General features: G+C 54.7%; 7 protein-coding genes across 7 annotated transcripts; 5 read left to right on the top strand and 2 right to left on the bottom strand.

Moving 5' to 3' along the window:
- Positions 1-456: 456 nt before the first annotated feature.
- PG986_001519 (uncharacterized protein) lies at positions 457-1696 on the top strand (the record flags this gene model as incomplete). Its single annotated transcript, XM_066837741.1, has 3 exons — positions 457-879; positions 994-1069; positions 1215-1696. The coding sequence occupies 3 exons, from the start codon at positions 457-459 to the stop codon at positions 1694-1696; spliced, it is 981 nt and encodes a 326-aa protein (XP_066706634.1).
- Positions 1697-2149: 453 nt separating this feature from the next.
- PG986_001520 (uncharacterized protein) lies at positions 2150-2752 on the bottom strand (the record flags this gene model as incomplete). Its single annotated transcript, XM_066837742.1, has 2 exons — positions 2150-2256; positions 2323-2752. 2 exons carry the CDS (start codon positions 2750-2752, stop codon positions 2150-2152), a joined length of 537 nt encoding a protein of 178 aa, XP_066706635.1.
- A 716-nt stretch (positions 2753-3468) lies between these two features.
- On the top strand, positions 3469-4824 carry PG986_001521 (Lipase 1; the record flags this gene model as incomplete). Its single annotated transcript, XM_066837743.1, has 1 exon — positions 3469-4824. The coding sequence occupies one exon, from the start codon at positions 3469-3471 to the stop codon at positions 4822-4824; it is 1356 nt and encodes a 451-aa protein (XP_066706636.1).
- Positions 4825-5378: 554 nt separating this feature from the next.
- Positions 5379-6882, bottom strand: PG986_001522 (WD40-repeat-containing domain protein; the record flags this gene model as incomplete). The annotated part of the gene is made up of 3 exons (XM_066837744.1): positions 5379-5823; positions 5972-6453; positions 6649-6882. 3 exons carry the CDS (start codon positions 6880-6882, stop codon positions 5379-5381), a joined length of 1161 nt encoding a protein of 386 aa, XP_066706637.1.
- Positions 6883-7919: 1037 nt separating this feature from the next.
- PG986_001523 (uncharacterized protein) lies at positions 7920-8486 on the top strand (the record flags this gene model as incomplete). Its single annotated transcript, XM_066837745.1, has 1 exon — positions 7920-8486. The coding sequence occupies one exon, from the start codon at positions 7920-7922 to the stop codon at positions 8484-8486; it is 567 nt and encodes a 188-aa protein (XP_066706638.1).
- Positions 8487-12869: 4383 nt separating this feature from the next.
- Positions 12870-14462, top strand: PG986_001524 (uncharacterized protein; the record flags this gene model as incomplete). The annotated part of the gene is made up of 4 exons (XM_066837746.1): positions 12870-12930; positions 12966-13139; positions 13199-13360; positions 13423-14462. 4 exons carry the CDS (start codon positions 12870-12872, stop codon positions 14460-14462), a joined length of 1437 nt encoding a protein of 478 aa, XP_066706639.1.
- Positions 14463-17215: 2753 nt separating this feature from the next.
- Positions 17216-19318, top strand: PG986_001525 (uncharacterized protein; the record flags this gene model as incomplete). Its single annotated transcript, XM_066837747.1, has 1 exon — positions 17216-19318. One exon carries the CDS (start codon positions 17216-17218, stop codon positions 19316-19318), a length of 2103 nt encoding a protein of 700 aa, XP_066706640.1.
- Positions 19319-19457: the final 139 nt, after the last annotated feature.

Here is a 19457-nt window from a genome sequence, read left to right on the forward strand (position 1 = left end):
AGTAACGCCTTTGACGAGCTATGCCACCGTCACAACCATCACCATCCAGACCGTGGATGTCACGGATGTCTTAACCAAGACCATATTCGACACGGCGACTCAAGTAAGCAAGACTGGGGAGAAAGCACATCCGATGCGAGTTCGGGGCAGATGCTGATTGGCGCAACAGAACGACACTACCAGCACCCTTACTTCAGAGACCACCTTCGCCACTGTCACTGACGTCGCTACCAAGGTATAATGAACTTCCTCGAGACGGATGGGTGGGGGAGAGGTTGCTAATCCAGACTATCAGACCAGCTCTGTCGACATCACTATCACTAATACCGAAACACTGACGGTATGTCATTATTCACCATCATATGGAACGTGTGCGACTCCAAAAAGTAGTTACTGACCACATCGCAGACTACTGCGACTCAAACCAGCACATGCTTCGAGACCACCACTTTGGGGATGGTCAACTCCCCCAAGAGGATCAAACAAGGCAGTTGTGTTGACAACCCCAGCCTACGCCGCGCGATCGCCGCCGGTCGCAGGAACCTGCCCGATATGCCTTTGCCTGTGCCAATGGACGTGAGTGTGAACGCAAGTGTCAGCGCCGCCGGGCCATCAGTTCCGGCCTACGCGACCGACGTCTGCCTGGACGTCAATGCCTTTTCTAGCGCTTGCCGATGCGCTGGCGTGCGCTCGACCACCATCACGGCACCGGCCCCCAGCGCCACCTTAACCGCGATCGAAGGCGTGCAGGTCACAGAGACGACCCAGGTCGACTCGACCGCGAGCTTGACCACGACGGTGACAGCGACGCAGACCATCGTTGTCACCGAGATGATTTCTTTGACCATAACCATCCCACTCACTTCTACTGTCGACCGGGTTAGTTATGTATTATTGCTGTCCATGCCGGCTTCGTACTGGTACTATCGACCAACAAGCCATGCGTATGATGCATCCGGCGAGACCATGTTAACTGACGACGACTTGCCACAGACGGACACGACTATGGCGCTTGCGACAACCACCACCGAGGTTCTTGAGACAGCAGCTACAGTTGTGACTAGCACAGGTATCAACTCGGCTTTCTTATGTCTTGGCAGGTAGTCTTCGGTTCCACCGAGAAAAGGCAGAACTACGAAAGAAAGAAAGAAAGAAAGAAAAAGAAGCGCGCCTTCTCCGATGACACTGACTGGCGTGATGCTCATGACACGTAGTAACCCCAGCACCCTCCAACGGCGTCCTGAGAGTCCAAGGCTCCAGGTTCGACGGCAGATATGCCCGTATCGTGTTTCCGGACGACGATAACGATAACGCTAGTGACCACCAGGCCGTGAGGGCTTTTGCTGTTCACAGCATCGAGACCACCCTCGTCTCCATCACCGATGCGGGCGGCCTCAGCGTATTTGGGTACGAAGCTGCCAGCCCGAACTCGAGGATGGCCATACTGTTCTTCGAACCGTCCTACCGTATTCAATCCGGCAGCCTCTTCGCTCTGGTCTGCGCCTCCGCCCCCGTCACCGGGCTCGTGACCTGCACCCGAAACTTGGGCGGCGGCCCCATCCCCGTTGTCTTCCAGCAATGCGAAGCCCTGGCAGACCAGGAGACGAACGGCGCTGGTGTGGTAATCTCGGACCACGAGGAGGACGGCTGCGAAACGTTCGAGTTCGTCCTGGAACCACAGGCATCAGTGAACTAGAACTGTTCTGTCGCGTAGGCCCTTCCTTTCATAGCTTCAGCTCCACAACGGGGTGGACATGCCCGGCATGTGTCGCTTGTGCGCAGAAACTCCGACTGTCGCCTGCTCGGAACATGCTTTCTGCTGGCTGATTTGCAAGGCAAGACACGATTTTAGTCGGAGGGACGTCTGGCCCCCTTTACATAGCTGGACCACTTATTTTCTCTAAAGGCGGCTCTAGAGACATTATCCTTGCTACCATACAGGGGCACAGAATCTGTTGGTGGTGCTAACATGCACAAGAAAGCCCTTTCTTACATGGGCTGACAGTCCCCTTTTCGCTATTTTCTTCTCAATCATGTAAGTTGCGTACGGGCCTGTGCCACCCCATTTGGCAAGATCTTGGACATTCGACTCCAATACCTGAAATCCAAATTTCTTGCAGACTTGGAGGCCAGCCTCATAGGCCATCATCTAAATATCGACATTCGTCTTTTCGGCTGCGGCCACCCCATGTCCTACTAACATCGAAGCGATTCCGCGGCCTTTGTGATCGGGATGAACCGCGAGATAATCAAGCTCTGATTTGCCCCGTTAGCCGTGTTTCAAGAGCAGGAGTTTGTCGATATAAGCGTCGCCACACTCACCTATGCAATTTTTGTTCCGCTCGAAGTACTTGGCCTTGGCCACATGCACGTGGTCATCCATGCCGGGCAGATCAAGGCAACTCCAACCCGCCTTGTCGAAGGCCTTGGTGAACTCTTGCTCCTCCTCGGCGCTCACGGCCGGAGCCTGGGCCTCGAGCCACTCGCCGACGAGACGGTCCGGCAGGATCCACCGGGCGTAGCCCACGATGTGTCCTGTTTCCCCATCCACGACGAGCTGGTGGCGTCGGTGGGCCCGGTCGTTGAGCAGGTTTCGGGGCATACGCTTCGCGGCATTCGCCGTCACGTATTCCAGAGTCCGGTCTGTCCACAGGGGTTTATACCCAGGGCTTTCCCAGAAGGCCCCTATATTGTTGTGAGCCAACCCGGGCGCTTCGGCCACAGTGCATCCCCGGACCTCGTAGGGTGGCATTGCGAAAAGACTGGGAACCGATGAGGCAAGGAGACTGTAGATACGGCTGTTTTGCTACTTGCAAATATATTACCAAAACCATTTTCATATCTTTGAGCCCTCTTGTATTCCTCCCAGCTTGTCGACAAAGCTTACAACATTGTACATGGATAGCCGCCAGGCAGCCGCTTAAACTACAACGTCTTTCGGCAATCGGCGGGGAAGCGGGTTAGCAAAAGTCACCTTCCAAATATTGCCAAGGAGGTCCCCCCAAAGCTTGCCTCGAAACTGGGATATAGTCAGTTTAGTTGAAAAGAAACGAGTGCATGTCTGAACATCGAACGCATCTTCATTGCCCATGCCCAAGCCACATTTGGGATTGGGCTAAGATGTAAGGTGTACGAGCCACGGCGTGGTGGGGTGTATGATGTAGGCAAGTACCAACCAACCAACCACCTGAGCTGACTGCTTACATCGCTTGCTGGCCTGGGGTTGACGCATGTGCAACCTTCATTGGCCCGGCTTCAATACCGTCTATTACACGTTATCTGCTTCGCCTGGGGAAACACCCCCAAGTAGCCGCGTGAGCAAGCTGACTGACCCTCTTTCATCTTGTCGCAGTTGCCCCTCACGCATACAGTCACCGAGCGAAGCCTCTTGGAACGCGTACTACTTCAAAAGGGGATGCTGTTGCCAGTCATATAACGACGTGGCTTGGCTTCGAGTTCGCAGAAACCATGCGTCTGGAACACATTCAACTTATCGCATTTGTCTGGTCTGGCCTCGTCGCGGGCTGGGGTTTGATAGAAAAACAGCACGTCCTGGGGCTTCACGACGACCATGAGGAGCAGCAGCAGCAGCAGCCGTGGTCACCGCCGGCGTCTCTGTTCGAGGACGGCGAGGCCCACCATCGGCCACACGTCGGCTTCGTCGCCCTGGGCGATTCCTACAGCGCCGGGATCGGGACCGGCGTCGTGGGAGAGGAGAACGACTGCCGACGAAGTCTGGGCGCCTACCCGCAGCTCATCGCATTGGACCTGGCCGCGGAGCACGGCGGGCTACCCAACAGCACCTCGTTCCAGTTCCTGTCGTGCACGGGCGCGACCACAGAGGACATCTTGTCGGACGGCGGCGACGGCAGTAGCCCCGCGTCGCAGATCGACGCCCTCAACGCGTCGCGGCCCATCGACTTTGCGCTGCTGACGGTCGGCGGCAACGACCTCGGCTTCTTCCACGTCATGAACGCCTGCATCTTCCGCTTCTACAACTTCTACTCGGGCACGTGCGAGACGGCGCTCGCGCGCGCCCAGGAGCGCCTCGACAGCCGCGACTTCGACGAGCGCCTGTACCTCGTCATCACGGAGCTGCTCGACAAGGTGCGCTGGGAGAAGAAGCCGCGGTTCCGCGTCACCGTCACGGGCTACGCGCAGTTCTTCAACGACCGCACCGAGGCCTGCGACGACATGAGCCTCGGCGTCTGGTGGCGCGGGCCCAAGCTCGAGCGCCAGCTGCGCCGCCGCATGAACGTCATGGTGCGCGCCGTCAACCGCAAGATCGGGGCCGCCGTCGCCCGCATCAACCGCCAGTTCACGAGCGCTAAGGTCGTCTTCGTCGACTACGACGCCGCCTTCGAGGGCCACCGCTTCTGCGAGCTCGGCGCCGTCGAGCCCGACTACGCCCGCAACGAGACCTGGTTCTTCCTCGTCGGCGGCCCGGACAACGTCGACCGTCCGGGCGGGAACGGCACCTCTGACACCACTGCTGGCGGCAGTGCTGCGGCTCGTCTGTACCACCCCGTTGACGCACAAACATTAGACGAACAGCCGTCAGGCCGTCTCGTCGATCCTGTAACCTGCTTACCATACGCCCAACGCTCAGGCGACTGGGGCGAGCTGGCGCTCTGCTACATGGCCATGTCGATGGCGGAAGACCCTACACTGCGTCCAGCGCGCGAGGGAGAGATCATGACGAGTAAGAACTCGATGTGGCATGTACCGACGTACTACGGGAAAACATTCCATCCACGTTCTCTCGGCCACGAGGCGATCCGGGATAGAATATACGAGGTCTGGTCTCAGCAGCAGGAACCCTAATAACATCAAATTCTAGGAGAAAGTACGCATTCAGCATTAGCATGAAGGGGTTAAAACTTAGCATTTCCCCTGAAACACGTTTTGCATTAGGGGCATTCACTGGGAGTTTGTTTGTTAATGGGGTGGAGACGGTTTTGATTTGCTTATGTACGCCGTTATACGCGGATATACCCTTGATACTTCTTCCCTTCAATTCCCCTCTCTTCGTCATTGGACCCGTGATGCTTCACATAGCCCCTTGCCTTGGCATAGCATGGCATAGCATAGACTGGTTTGCCAACAGTCTCCTCCAATGACCAGTTGATGTGTGTGTTACCCAATCCTTCACTTCCGTGGGACTCAGCACCTGCTGCTGCATAACCCCCGTGGAGTTACATGTACCATAATCCTAGACAAATGAGATCCTCCAGTATTACAAGATTGTTTCAACAAATCACCATCCAGTACCCCTTTTTGGAGGCACACAAGTCCCAGGCATGGCTTCTTCCGGCCTTTAAACCCATAAACCGCCTCCCCCTTCCTCCTAAAATAGCCTCTTCTTAGGCCTTCTCTGCCTATTTCCTTCCCCTCGGCGATGCGTCTTCGTCCGTGACAGAGTGTAGCACAAGCCGGTTAGGGTACTCTGGCGAGTTCACCGCGTGACCCTTACTCCAGTCGTAGCCGACGGCGTACGCAAAGAAAGAGCCATCACGGTTGAACGCCGTTGTCATGATAGCGGCTCTGGCCGAGTCGCTGCCGCCGCTGCCCTTGGCGGTTCCGTTTGCCGCCCGATTGTTGGCGGTGGTGGCGGGGACAGCAGAAAGGACAGCAGCAGGGGGCTCGTAGGCCTTGTAGCGGGTGTGGGACACACGATCCCAGAAGTGGAACGTGCCGTCCGAGCCCGCCGTCGCAAAGGTCGTCGCGTGCACTGGATGGAATTGCACGTCGTTGACGGTGTAGACCTTTGTCGTTTTCTTGATATCGGGAGCGGAGCGGTGGCAGCGGAAGGTGAAATTGATGCTGTAATGGGCGGAAGAAAAAGCAATGACACCGCGTTAGGAACCGAGGTTTTTTCGAGGACGACGAAGAACGATAAGAGCCGTGTTTCCGGGATTTGGGTTTGGGACGTTTGGCGCAGGGGAAAATAATAGTAATAACATTGTAATACCTTTTTCCGTCGCTCTTGTCGTCGGCGGCGTTGATGCCGCATCGGCCCTCGATGGACGCCGTGGCCCAGCCCCGGCCGTCGGGGAAGACAGAGACGGCGCGCGTCTGGTGCTTGAGCGGCGACTGGGTCGTGCGCAAGAAGACGGACGGGTTGCGCAGATCCACGAGGTGGATGTGCCGCTCCGCGGTCGCGATGACCAGGAGCGACGACTTGGTGTCCATGGCGTAGACGCGGTCGGCGCACGCCAGCGTCGCCAGGGGGCGGTCCCCCGGCTGGCGCAGATCCCAGTACTTGACAGTCTTGTCCCAGGAGCCCGTCGCGAAGAGGTGGGCGGGCGACGAGGCCCCTAGGGCTGCGGTGTCCAGGAAGCGCACGGAGCGGATGGGCGCGTCATGAGAGCCGATGGCGGCTTGTTGGCCCGTGGCCAGATGCAGCAAGTGTGGTTGCTTGGCTGCGCCTCCTGCGAGGACCATGGTTCCGTCCTTTACGTACCCGTTGCTGTTAGTATATGCCAACGGATATCTCCGTTTTGATTTTGCCCCCAAGCAGAGGGGCGTGTCTGGCTTGGGGAGGAGGATTCGTACTTACCTAACAGGGAAAAAATGTTTGTTTGGTATGCTTGTTCTTGGAAGGTCGAATAGAGGCTGCATGGTTAGAAAATCAAATCATGGACTTACCTTGGCCCAGTCGCAGCTCAGCACAGGACTGTCCATCGTGAGCATGGCAGCTGCTCGGGCGGATGGACCCGACGCGACGTCGTAGATACGCACTTTGCCGTCCCAAGAAGCAGCCGCGAGATGGTTCGCGACTGGCGACCACGAGACGGACGAGATGGTATCTACAGCGTCCGCCGGCAGGACTGTGTCTGCTGAAGCTGCCGAGCCCATGGTGGTGGGCCTGTTGGAGCTCATGGTAGAAGAAGTTGATGGTGGTTGGCAGGGATCACGAACTGTTGTCGCGATGTGGTAGATGCCAATTGTAATGATGCAGAAAAGGACGGGAATATTGAGCTCTTGACTTTCAGCTTACCCAGCTGGGATTTATAAGCAGACCTGACGCATGCACCACTCAGCTGAATCTAGGCAGACACCAGGCGCGCGCCAACGTTTGCAACCCACCCTGCACCGCACCCTTCCCTCCATCATGTATCAAACTATACTATTGCATGCTTATTAGTTACTCTTGGAGAAATTAGATGGGATATATAGCAGTAATAGTGCTCTGCCCGAAATGTGTCCTTGTTTTCCTTGAGCTTCAAGCCAAGGGGTCCTGGCCGTCTACATGGTTCATCCATGACAGGTAAAGTACTAAGAGTAAGCCCCGAAATGCTCCGTTCGTATGTCCTTATCTTGGTTTCGGCTAACCTAGTAGAGTTGGGTGACACGAGATGAGGTAGGCGGCTACTTTACATACATACATGTAGTCCTATAACACCATGAGAATCCAAAATTCGCTGTTCTTTCATACCTAGCTTAAAACCGCATTGGCGGTGGTTTTCTTCTATAGATCTATATCTAGAAACCTGTATTGTAGCCCTTCAAGCTCAGGAGTTGTTGAGGCGTAGACCACCGTATTGAACACTTTCCGGCCATTGAGGACGAAATGGACTTGTAAAGCCGCATCGAGGCATGGCAATGATGGCTGAGCAGATTTTAGCCCTTGGCTTCCTCATCTTCGAGAACCCCAGTGGCCACACGCACACCCTGTTGGCCATTGCAAAGATGACCAACTTGTCGCATTATCTATGACACCTTCAGATTTGACAGGGCGCCTACCTATCAGACATAATGGTTATCATGTTGCATAAGTGCCATCATCGTGCCATATATCATTGATACTGCGAAGACAGTCCGGATCCATGGGCAAATATACCTCCAGTTGATCACACTCTACTCGATCCTCTCACTCTTCCAGTTGCTCGAGGCATCTCACCCTACCCGAGCCCATAATGGCCTGGAGCTCGCTTGTTGATCTAAAAGTCGTAGAGCAAATCGGGATCTTGGCGTTGCTGATTTACCTGAACCTGGGAATCGCATGGTACTACTACAGCTGCCGGCAGTCCCAACAGTATCAACACTTCAAGCGTCTCGTCATCGGAAGGCCGCCAGCACCAGAACCAGTGCCGGTGCCAGTGCCAGTGCCAGCATCCATTGCCACTACAACAACAACCCCCAGGCGGGCACCTGTACGGCGGGGCCGCTTCGACGGCACCTGGTACGCACTCAAGCGATGGGTCTTTGTGACCGCCAGCGTCCTCTTCTGGATCGTCCACGCGCTCCTGCTGCTAGTCATCTCGCTGGGCACGCAGCTAGGGGCCACAGCTGCGGCCGGCGCCCGCACCGTGTACGACTGGACCTGGCGGAGGAAGCTGTGGGGGGCCAGGAGAGGAGACTTGGTGACGGAATCGGCCGCCGGCCCCTCTCCCTCCTCTGCCGAGGAAGGGAAGATGGTGACGCTTGCGGCATTGCTGGCACGGCCCAAGATAGCGCATGTGGTGGCACAAACTGCCCGTTAGAAGATGGTTTGCGGAGGCGGCAGCTGGTTGGCCAACGGGGCAGGAGTTAATGCTTGTGTTTTGTCTAAATAGTGAGATTTAGAGGAGCTTGTCGGGGATGGATACACAACCGGCGTTCGGCAAACTACGGGTAGATTCGAGTAAACAATTCGACTTTGGAATTCAGCTAAACCTATGCCGTTTCCCTTCTGCTATGAGATCTTCAAATGTATGCTCATCGACAGATCATTCTTTGGTAAGGGCACCATAGGTTTTGCATTTCTCGTCCTTGGGTTTGCATCGATCAAATCAGACGAGTTACTGCGTTCTCTACCACGTGCGAGCTGGGTGTACGTGAAATTCACGTCAGGACTAAGAGCCTGTTTCTCGCCCGATAACAGGGAGGGCAACAGAAGCCGAAGTCGACGGTATGGACAATGGTAGGAGGCCAAGAGCTGAAACCAGCCCAGATGTGGTCGACGTACTATCGCATTTCGGGAGGGAAACCAGATCCGGATGGGAGGATCAGGTGGACTGAGTTCGGGTGACAATTAGTAGGATAGACTTGGCCTTTCCAAGGATGATACCATGGAATCTGCTTTTCAAGAGATGTCGAGCACGGCCTTCATTTTTTCTTGGAATTCGGGATGCATGTAGGCAAGTGTTGATGTTGATTTGGGCATCTTGCTTTTGGAGTGAATTGTTTCCAGGTAGGAAGTCAGTGACCATGTTAGATACCCTGGCTCCACCTGCCTGAATACGAAGCTGTTTCGTAATACATGTATATACCGTGTTGGGTTGCCAGGCGGTTAAGTCTGCGCTGTTGAGTAGCCCTGGGGGCCTATAGGTCACAGGAATGTCTTCCTTGGCGCGTGTAGGTGTAGGCATGCCAAATTTCCGAAATGCATTTCCCAATTGGACGTTGACCGGGTTCTGATTGGATTCACGAACCCAACTCCATGATCTGCCGTGGAGTCAAAGAACGGGAGCTCAAGGGGGAACGGACGGCGGCAAGAAGGTACAGGCCACAGGCCAAGCAGGCCACTGGCGGTTTGTTTTGGCCCAAAGAACGTCTTCGCCATCAAGATCTGGCCAGAAGACTCCGGGTTCAGTTGGTTTGTCTTCTTTTCTATCATCGAACACGATGACACACGTATGGCGCAGGCCCACGAATGGGTTGGATAGAAACAGAACCCCCCTCAAAAAAAAAAAAATAGGATCGCGAGTGGGGGCGACGGAGCTCCTAACGCAGGAACCCGGGCTCTACCGTTGTCTAGTGCTCCCAATCGCCACGTTCTCGTTCAAATAGTTTGCAGCATGCCGCACTAGATAGCTACCTCGTGATGGCGGCGAGTCATTCAACATTCCTTTTGCGAACGCGCCTGACGGCTGTGTGCGTATGTATTCACCCGCCACTTGCCGCATAACCGAGCTGTCGTCAAGGGAAGAGGAGCCGTCTTGGGCGCTCTGGGCTTCCCTCTGTCGTCCGATTAAGCACTAGCTTGCGCAGTATGGCTTGCTTATCGTGTTCGACGAGCCTCCATGAGCAAATCGGGCAGATCCTGGAGAGCGTTCTTTGCCAGAAAATGCTATTTTTGACCTTCAGTTGAAACGCGCATGGGGAAAAGTCTCATGGGTTTCACATATTACCGGCTGTTCCAATAACACAGAAGACATGCCGCCTCAGGGTGTCAGACCAGACGATCGTCCGCACGCACTGGCAACCCCTGCAGCTTGTCAGTTCTCTTCTTTTCTTCTTCGAAGCCATCGTGGACAGGCCAATTGAGGAAGCCGGTCCAGAGAGATGAGACGAAACAAGCAGCTCGAGGCTTGACACAAGCCATGCGAACATGAGTGCAGCGGAAGTTGGTAGAGGCCGACGGGGGCAGTGAGTTCACCCTTCAGCTTCAGCTCGCACATATCCCTATTGATCGCGGCCATCGGTGCTCGTCCGTAGGGTTGCATGAGTGGTCGGATAAGGGTGAAGCCGTCGTTGGAGGATCCAATTTGTGGTGGTATATTAATACACACGCACGGCGGGAACTTGTTCGGTACCCTGGGCTAGCTAGCCACAGCCGCCAATGCCAAGTGGCACCGCAACCTTCTAGAAAAACCAAGCGAAGAACGAGGACGTTGAAAGGACGGGAGAGAGCCCCGGGAAGCGGAAAGCAAACCAGCTGGGAAAAGCAGGATGGGTAGAAAAGGTCGGTAGTAGGAAGTAGCACAGACAACGCAGAGAGCGAAAATTATTATCTCTCGCAAATGAGACCAATGTAACATGGCGAAAAGCCGTTGAAATGAGGCCGTCGCCCTGTCACCGTGATCCCCTGGCTGGATCAAAGACGGTCTGCAACGGTCGCATTCTTGGTGACTCCAAGATTTCTCTGCCGCAGGTGGATATCAACCGTCCAACACGACTACTCTGTGTCTGCCCACCCATTGAAGGCATGGTGCCTGGCGCGGCTGTAAGGGGAGGAGGGGAACGGGAGCCTCTTTGAGGCCAAAGCCCAGCAGGCCAAGCGAGAATGCCGTCTTTTATCAACCGCAACCGCAAACCATCGAGTGCCACTGGACCAATCTGGTTGTACGGCGGCTGTCTGACTGACACGGCGCCAATTGGGCACCGCCCAATAGAGAGTGTGGGCGAGTGTAAGTTGTGAATCAGGCGCCAACGGAACGACCCTGCTACACTGGTTATTTATTACTTACGTATCAAGAAGACAAAAAGTGTTGCCATTTGGACCGACTTGTTCAAGAACGGGAGGGCCACGAAATTTGAACAACAAGGGGAAGAAGAAGCTAAGCACAATATGCTAGGTAGTATAAGAAGGGTAGTTATATGTATTGAATATTGATATTGCTATTGATGAGGTAGTATCAATAAATGACAGACAGTCCAGAGTACTTACTGCATGTGCGATTACATAGGTCCGGTGCAGTAAAGCTGGTGGGTGGGGAGGGGAGAGGGAGGGGAGGGGGGGGTTCAGACCTCGGGTACTTGACTTAAGTAAGAACAGCGACCGATTTCTCGATCTAGCCATGGATAATGCTGCGTAGAAAGGTGTGGAATCTATCAACATCTTTTTTTATCGAGACTACTACAAGTATCGTGCAGTGTAGATAGGCAATACGTCAATAGCGCCTCGATCGGGCTACCAGGGTGCATAATGGGGATACGGAGAGAGAGACTGACTGGACGAATCAATCACTGGAGAAGAGGTGGAATGGGGAAAAAAAAAAAGATAGGTCCCCCCTAGACCCATTAGCGGAAGATGGATGCCAAGAAGAACCAGCACCAAGACGAGGGTGAGAAAAGAGACAGCAGAGGGACATGAATGGAAGACAAGGACCAGGGCAGAAGAGTGGAGAAGAGGGGCGAGCGAGGAACGGGTAGTCAGGTAGTTTGAAGCACACCAAGACACCGTCCCTACTGTAGGAGCCTAGGAGCCTAGCAACCAGCGAGCGCCTGCAGCCCAGTCAGTACCAGTACCATCAGGCCTAGCAGCCCAGCAGCCAGCGGCTAAGCTACCTAAAGCAGGTACTTCTTAGTTAGCTACCTACAGTACCAGAACCGACTGATCAGTCAAGTCTAGCCAAGAATCCTGGATCGATCCATCCATTCAATCACTCACTCATTCACTCTCACAGTTGCTTCTGCTGCTTTGCTTGCTGCCGCTTCCATGCTGCTCTCTGGATTTGCTTTGCCTTGCCTTGATTTGCTTTGCTTGCACCGCCTCTGAGGGCATTTCGAGACAAGACGCTTTCTGCTCTCATACACACACACACACACCCCTTTACTCTCCCCCTCTCGTCTCCCCCTCTCTATCTGCCTAATCGGCACTGCATAGCTTTCCAACTCTACTGCCGCCCTGCTCACTTGGAGTCTCGCCCGGCACAGTTCCCAATCCACTTATTTGTCAACCTGCAGCAGCACACGCACACACACTGCAGCTCCCGCACAGCCTACGTACTCAATCTAATCGTGCAACGAGCGAGCAACCGAGCGTACGGCCAATTTGAATCGACAACCCCCTTTGACAAAGGCCGCATCCAAAGCGGCTCGAGCCTCGGACCGCTTACTTAGCAAGGAGAGAGAGCAAGCTGGAGTCATCACCACCACCAACCCAAATCTGCCTGTCGGTGCGACCACTTTCTCGTCATAGCCGCCAGCCCCCTCTTCGCCAGCATCCCCACGACGAAATCAAAAACACCCATCAGCCGATCCCCAAGTTAGCCTCCGGGCTCGACAGCTATCTGCTTCTTTCGCATTGCCAATTGGCTGGGCTTTCGTCGTGCCCAGAGCTTGCGAATACTCGCCCTCGCAGAGCAGTCTGCACCATCGAAACTCGACTATAGCCCTCCCACGTGGATCGTCCAACCGAGAGTCGGCCGCAAGCAGGCACCATGAACTTCGATTCGGGAACTGCCTATGCCGAGTCGGACGCCGATGACGAGTATGAGAGGAGTCTGCATTCGCCTGTGCTTGCGACTGATTCAGAGATTTCCCCACCGATTCCGAAGGCCGCTCTTCGACCGAGCATACTCCTACCACCTATGGCCACAGGAGCAGCGCCGATCGCCTACCCGAGACCATCATAACAGAGTGGACTGCCGAGGAATGCGCCGATTTTGTCGCTACCATTGGCTTGGAACAATATTCCGACCGTTTTCTAGGTGGGTGCACGCCGGGTTGCATATTCGCACGAGTTCTTTGGCTAACGGAAGGCTGGCAGAAAATGAGATTGTTGGTGAAGCCTTGGTAGCTCTTCTGCACGATGACCTAAAATCTATGGGGGTGGCGAGTGTCGGTCATCGCCTGACCATCCTTAAGAGCGTCTATGATGTGAAGAAAGCTCAAGACATTCCCATAGAAAGCGATCACTACGTGCCTCAATGTAAGTACTGGCTGCATGGGAAACATTGCTTACGGAGCCCAGCTGACACGATCTGGATATAGCTGCCGAAGCCGAGGCTCAATACGCGACAGCCACCTTAAAAGACATCAAACATCTCGTGGAGCAGCTCCGTCTTCGAGACGAGAGGATGAGCCTTGTCGAACAAGACTTGCGCCGCTTGACCGACGACTACAGGCGCTTGCGTGAGGATATGCTGCCAGCTCTGCGGCTGGCCAAAAATGCGCAACAACCACTGCCCAATGTGAGCGCCCGGGAAAACCAAGGCTACAGCTACGAGTCTTCTACCATATCTCCGCCAGCGCCGACACCCTCGTCCATTCAATCATCGGGAGGGAACTTGAAGAGGCAGTACTCTACGAAGAAGATTGTGCTGGGTACGACTCCCAAGAACGCGTCTCCTTCCTATTTGCAGACTACTCACGAGCGGCCGTCGGTAGAGCAAACACTCGACCCAGCCAGCGCCGCCGAGAGAGCCGTCCTCTCGTCCTCCCATCTCGCCGCCATGAACGGCTCCGGACAAGCCACGTCACCAGGCTATTCTCCAAACATACCATCGCCTACTTCACCCCCCACAATGGGCAGTGCTACTCTAGGTTCGAGATCCTACCGATCAGATCAGCCGACTCCATCGTCACGGTCAACATTCGCCGAAAACGACCACACATATAATCCGGGGTCCGCTTCGTCCAAGCAGCCGGTTGCCCCACGTCGGATGCAGACTCCGGCCCCAGACACCCCAGGCTCCGGCTCATCCTCGGTGGAGATCTTCAAGTCTTTTAGGGTCAGTATGGATGACCCTTGCTATAAGGTTCTCCCTGCCGCTCTCCGAAAGTATCAAATCAATGCACCCTGGGACCAATATGCACTATATATTGTCTACGGCGACCAGGAACGATGCTTAGGCTTGGACGAGAAGCCCCTCATCCTCTTCAAGCAACTGGACAAGGAGGGCAAGAAGCCCATGTTCATGTTGCGCAAAACGAACACGGCCACGGTCGATGCAGACGCCCCAGGCAGCGCCGGCCTTGGCTCAACTAACGCGCGTGGAGTAGCCTACGACCCTCCTGGAGGAATCATATGATGAAACGAATCAGCTCACAGTGCATTACCGTTGTTGTATACGAGACTTACGATTTTACTCTTATTCTTGGTACCACTACCCTTACCACAATAGTACTCTACCCCCCATCTTGGTTTTTGTCAATGCAACATACTGCTGTTTGCAGGATTGGCATCATGATTTGCATAGCGTGCGCGTATCCGTGGTCGAACTGCTTGGATCCTACGTCCTTTCATCTCACCACATCCCGATCCGATGTTTCCACCATCTGGGGATCCATCTATCCGACACGGACCCTGCACCAACCCCCACTCAGATCCGGCCTTGGACGCCGGGCCTAACAAGTACCATTGGGTTACCCCCCCCCAATCTGCCGGGCGCCATCATGGCGTCATTTGGGGTACACGAAGCAAATTCCTTGTTTGCTTTGCCGAGACCAAGGCTTTGGGCATATACCCGCCACAGCAGTGTCTGTTTGGTCGCATTGGACTCATGTTCGTCGCCAGCATGCGCCCCACGTCACGCCACGTACCTCTCCAAGTCAATTTTGAGCTTGGCCGTGGCAATGTCGACAACTGCCTGCCAAGCCGACCTTGGTAGCCGCTGTCTTGATTCCAGAAACATGGTTGTACGGGTCGGGGATGCCGCTAGGTGATATTCCAATCCCCAGAATGGCCAGAGCAGAAGTTGAAACAGCGCTTCGAATGCCCTAGTGTACTTCAAGGCAATTTTTCTCGAAGGGAATCACATTGATCTTGGTAGGCCTTTGGACGGCGTTGACGGCAGGCTAGTGATTCAGCACCGCAACGAACTACTGCAGGGGTGGCCGGCGCGCTGGTTGTCTCAGGATGGAGGGCCCCCAACCCGTGACATGCTTAGTCAGACTCTTATCAATTATGTCGAAACTATCGGGAGGCTGTGTCGTGGTATCAGGCCATGAAGGAAGTAGGAAGGTGGTTTTTCAGAATACCTCGTATTCGAGTTCGTCGCATCTCTCACCAACATGCGATAGCCGTCTCAAGTACGTCAACTACGCTTTTCAACGCTACAGCAGTGCTGTCGCGCCCGCGCCATGCATCAGAGAAGCCTGCCTGAGGATTATTTGGGGGATATTTCAAATGTTGCTTCATGATGGAGGAACAAAACTGGGCTAGCTAGAGAAGCCAGGGTCGAGACGTCTAATCGTCGAGGCTGTCAATTGGAGTTGATGTATCCCATCTGAGTTGGGATGAATTACAAAACAATGCTTCTTGCCTCATCAAATTCCGCTGTGGGCGGACGAAGACATCTCGGACCCCACGAAACAATTTCTTCCGAGCTCCTACATCAGAAACATGCTGTCCTGTCAAGGGTCTGATCCTAGTGGCACATCAAAGAGCCCCGCCCATCTAGAAGTTATCTAGCCTGCTTAGTCCCCCGACGACACCACTCCGCCGGGATTACTATGTCATCATAGTTGGCGACTCTGGAACGATCGGCCCACGGGCGGAAAGTAGAACGGACTGTCAAGCTATGAGCTATGATACGTAGCGCATTTGCGCAACCCTTCTTTTCCTTCTTCTCGAGGATTGCCCAAATAGGCGGCCTGGGCGAGCCTAGCCAGCCTAGGTGACTCCGAGAAGAAACTGCGTCATATTCAGCTCCCAATAGTACCGGGTCCGTGCCGAGCCGCAACGGGAGAGCGCTGTTAAAATCATGAGACTGGTGAATACAGCCGAGGTACTGTGCGGCAGGGCTGGCGCGATGAAGGGCGATGCAGTTCTTTGGGGAGTGGATGGCTGTTGAACCATTTGCTGGTACAGACAGACCACTCGCACTTTATCCTCGAGAGCCGGAGTACCAGTCTTCACGATGGAGTCGAGGGGCCTCTGGAAACACGGTGCTTGCTTGTCCTCCAGGTAAGCACCTACTTCACTGCTGACACTAAGTTCGTACAAGGTGTGCATAGGAAGGAAGTATGGTGCTCACTCAACTTGAAGATGTCCGGTTAAGGAGGACGGAGAAGCAATACACAATTGTATTAAGATAAGAATCGCATTCATTCATTTGGGGAATAGGTGAAGTTCGGGGGATATAGGTATCAGATGCTTCGAAGAGGCCTGATGACTCGACTCCTTTGTACGTTTGTTCAAGACTGGGCAGATGAGCCGGGGCAAAGACAAACTACGGTAGCCTCTGTTGATTTTGCACGTCATTCCCGCACATTTTTGGGATTCGACATGGCTTCCCGGACCAGAAAGGACCTATTCGCGTCCACTTCATCCTGACGTGGCGGTGGCAGAGGGAGTTTGCGACATTGTCTTCATTGTTCAACGGGTTTCCTGGTTCTCCTACAAACTGCTTCGGGGTGCCGCCTGATAGACTCGAGCAAACATGCTACCTGCCTACCTAGGATTACAAAGGATAGGGGGTCGGGGAAGCAAGCACGGGCATGCCTATTGTCCCCTGACAAAATATCTGTCTTGGCCGCTGCTGGAACTTTTCGGGGGGAAACCTCTCTCGATTCCAACAAACTCGACCAAGAAGCTTTTCTCAGAGCGAGTGGATGTTTCCCATATATATTTTTTACTTGAGAAATCAAATCACAAACGAACGAGAGAATGGAAATCAACGAACACGTCTTCCCTTTCGCCTCCAAGTCGTTGAAGACATGCCTGGGCTCGGGCACATCGAGCCGACGGGGCGCCCAGGGTTATGGCCCTTCTAGGGTCCCTCTCTACCTTCTCGACCTCTCTACCTTGAAATACGGAACCCGGGACCTTTTGAGGGTAAAAATGGTCTACCGCAAGCAAATCCTGAATCTCGATGTCGCAGAATGGGCTACACTAAGCTACGCGCGGGGCCAGGTGGTCCCCCGACGCAGCTACGTGGAATGTGTGCAGCTGGCAATCGAAGACGGTATTGCACTTACCAAAATTTTGGACGAGACGGGCACAAGGACTTTGGTTCCCGCTGGTATACTATACGACGCGATCCGTGTCGTCCTAGAGCTGGGGATCCAGTATCTCTGGGTCGATGTACTGTGCTCGCTCCGGAGCCCCGATGACGATGGCGATGGGTGGCCAATGAGCTATATGGATATCTTTGAGGGCGCCAAGGTCAACATTGCGCTGCCGGATTACTATTGTGTTGAAGATTATGAGAAAGAGTCCCGGATCGGGGAGCCGGTAAAGGATTCGAAGAGGATGGAAGAAGCTTATAATGCGCATTTAAGGGGCGGGGACCCTCCGAAGCCAAAAGAGCTCGATGCTGGCCTCTTCCTTTATCCGTTCTTCACGGATCCTGGCGCTCTCCTGGACCGTCTCGTCTCGCCGCGGAAGCTCTTCTGTTTGAGGAATGGTGATGCCATCTGGGCGTGTGCCCACCACTGCACCCATAGTCGATACAGCCGCCTCCATGTCAATCCGCGTGAATGTGTCCTCAGCCCACCGATATTTACTTCTTCTCAATTGTCGGCCAAACCTCCAGCACCATCGCCATCGGCGCTACCATCTACAGGGAAGCTGCAAAAGCTGCAAGCCGGTGCTCGGCGTTGCTCGACGAAGAGAGCCCGGCAGGATCCCATAGGCACCAGAATCAGTAACTCACGGGGTGCCAAGTTGCGAAAGTTATCAGCAGACTCAAACCGCAGTCCCCCCAACACGTTGCGTGCTCGGCTGGTTAACCGGGCGATTATCCAGGACTCGGTGATGTTCGCCGCCGCTCAAGATCCCAACAACGAGTTTCTCCGTAAATTCACAGAAGACATGTGTCCAGATACGAGTACCGGGGTAATGCAAACGACTCGGTTTTCTACTATGATCGAGGCGTTCTCTCGCTGCTACAACACTTTTCACGGCGAAGATCCGTTCCAGTTTCTCCAAGCGGTAATATACAAATACGGCATACCGAAACCGGCGCCTGCGCCGTTCAGATGGGATTATAGTATTGGCGATTTGCCGGAGGATCTGCTATGGTGGGGCGATGTCGTGCCAACTATGGCGTCTATTCTCGATGCATTGTTGAGTCCTTCACATACCATCGACTGGAGGCGCGATGATTTGATGTCTTGGCTACACTGGGATGGCGAGAAAGTCTTCTTGTCCAGCCACTGGCACTCCACCAAGCCTCTGACGAGCAGCGGCGGCAACGCCACCCGAAGCCGCCACCGTCACTTCTCGTCCATTGGAAGGGAGCCCCGAGGCTTCGAAATCAAGTGTGCGCGGTACAACGAGCCCCTCATCCTGCTGGCCTGCCCCGAGAACCGGGACCCCGAAGCCGACCGCCTCTTCTCCGTGCTGCGGGGAGCCACCGTCACGGGGGCGCCGACCTTCCTGGGCGCCGGCATAGGCAACAAGCCCTGGCACTACGATCCGCCGTCGTTGCAATGCAGCTGCGCGAGCTACATCTACGATAAGCGTGGAGAGTTGATGGGGCGCGGCATCGTGGACGATCCGCGGTGGTTCGTGGAAGAGCCGGAGCGGATCGCCGCGAGAGAACAACAGGAGATCGACGAGAATGTTCGACGAGGGCTAAAGTACCCTAGAAGGCTCAGGAACCGCCGCACCTTCATGCTGGCCTTCATCGAGCGCGAGTCCCTGGAACTTCGAGCGACGAGCATGCCGCCGCTGCCGTGGGAGGCTGAACCGGTGTCGTGGACCTCGGCGCACGGGGGTCGCGATCGCTCCGTGCCCGACAGAGTGGCTCTGGAGGTCAATTATGAATTGATACTGCTCACTTCGAGTGCTGGTGCCAGATGGGGTGAAGACTCTGGGGGCGAGGAGGACGACTATCAAGAAGAAGTTATTGACACTGACCTCTACGAGAGGGTGGGTTTGTTCGAAGTTTACGGCGAGGGATTTGCTAGTGATAGGGCGAAACAGATATATCTTCGCTAAGCTTGTCAATTCTTCTGTTTGATCAAGTGCACCTAAATCGCCGCAACCGTTCCGATGAAGTCCTTTTGGACGTGGCCCTCGACAACAACCCTGAGCAAGTGAAAGTTTGGCCTTGTGGCGCTGCTTCCACAACTACCCA

The sequence above is a fragment of the Apiospora aurea genome (assembly GCF_038362705.1).
Source record: "Apiospora aurea strain CBS 24483 chromosome Unknown utg000001l_segment0_segment0, whole genome shotgun sequence".
Taxonomy (NCBI): Eukaryota; Fungi; Ascomycota; class Sordariomycetes; order Amphisphaeriales; family Apiosporaceae; genus Apiospora; species Apiospora aurea.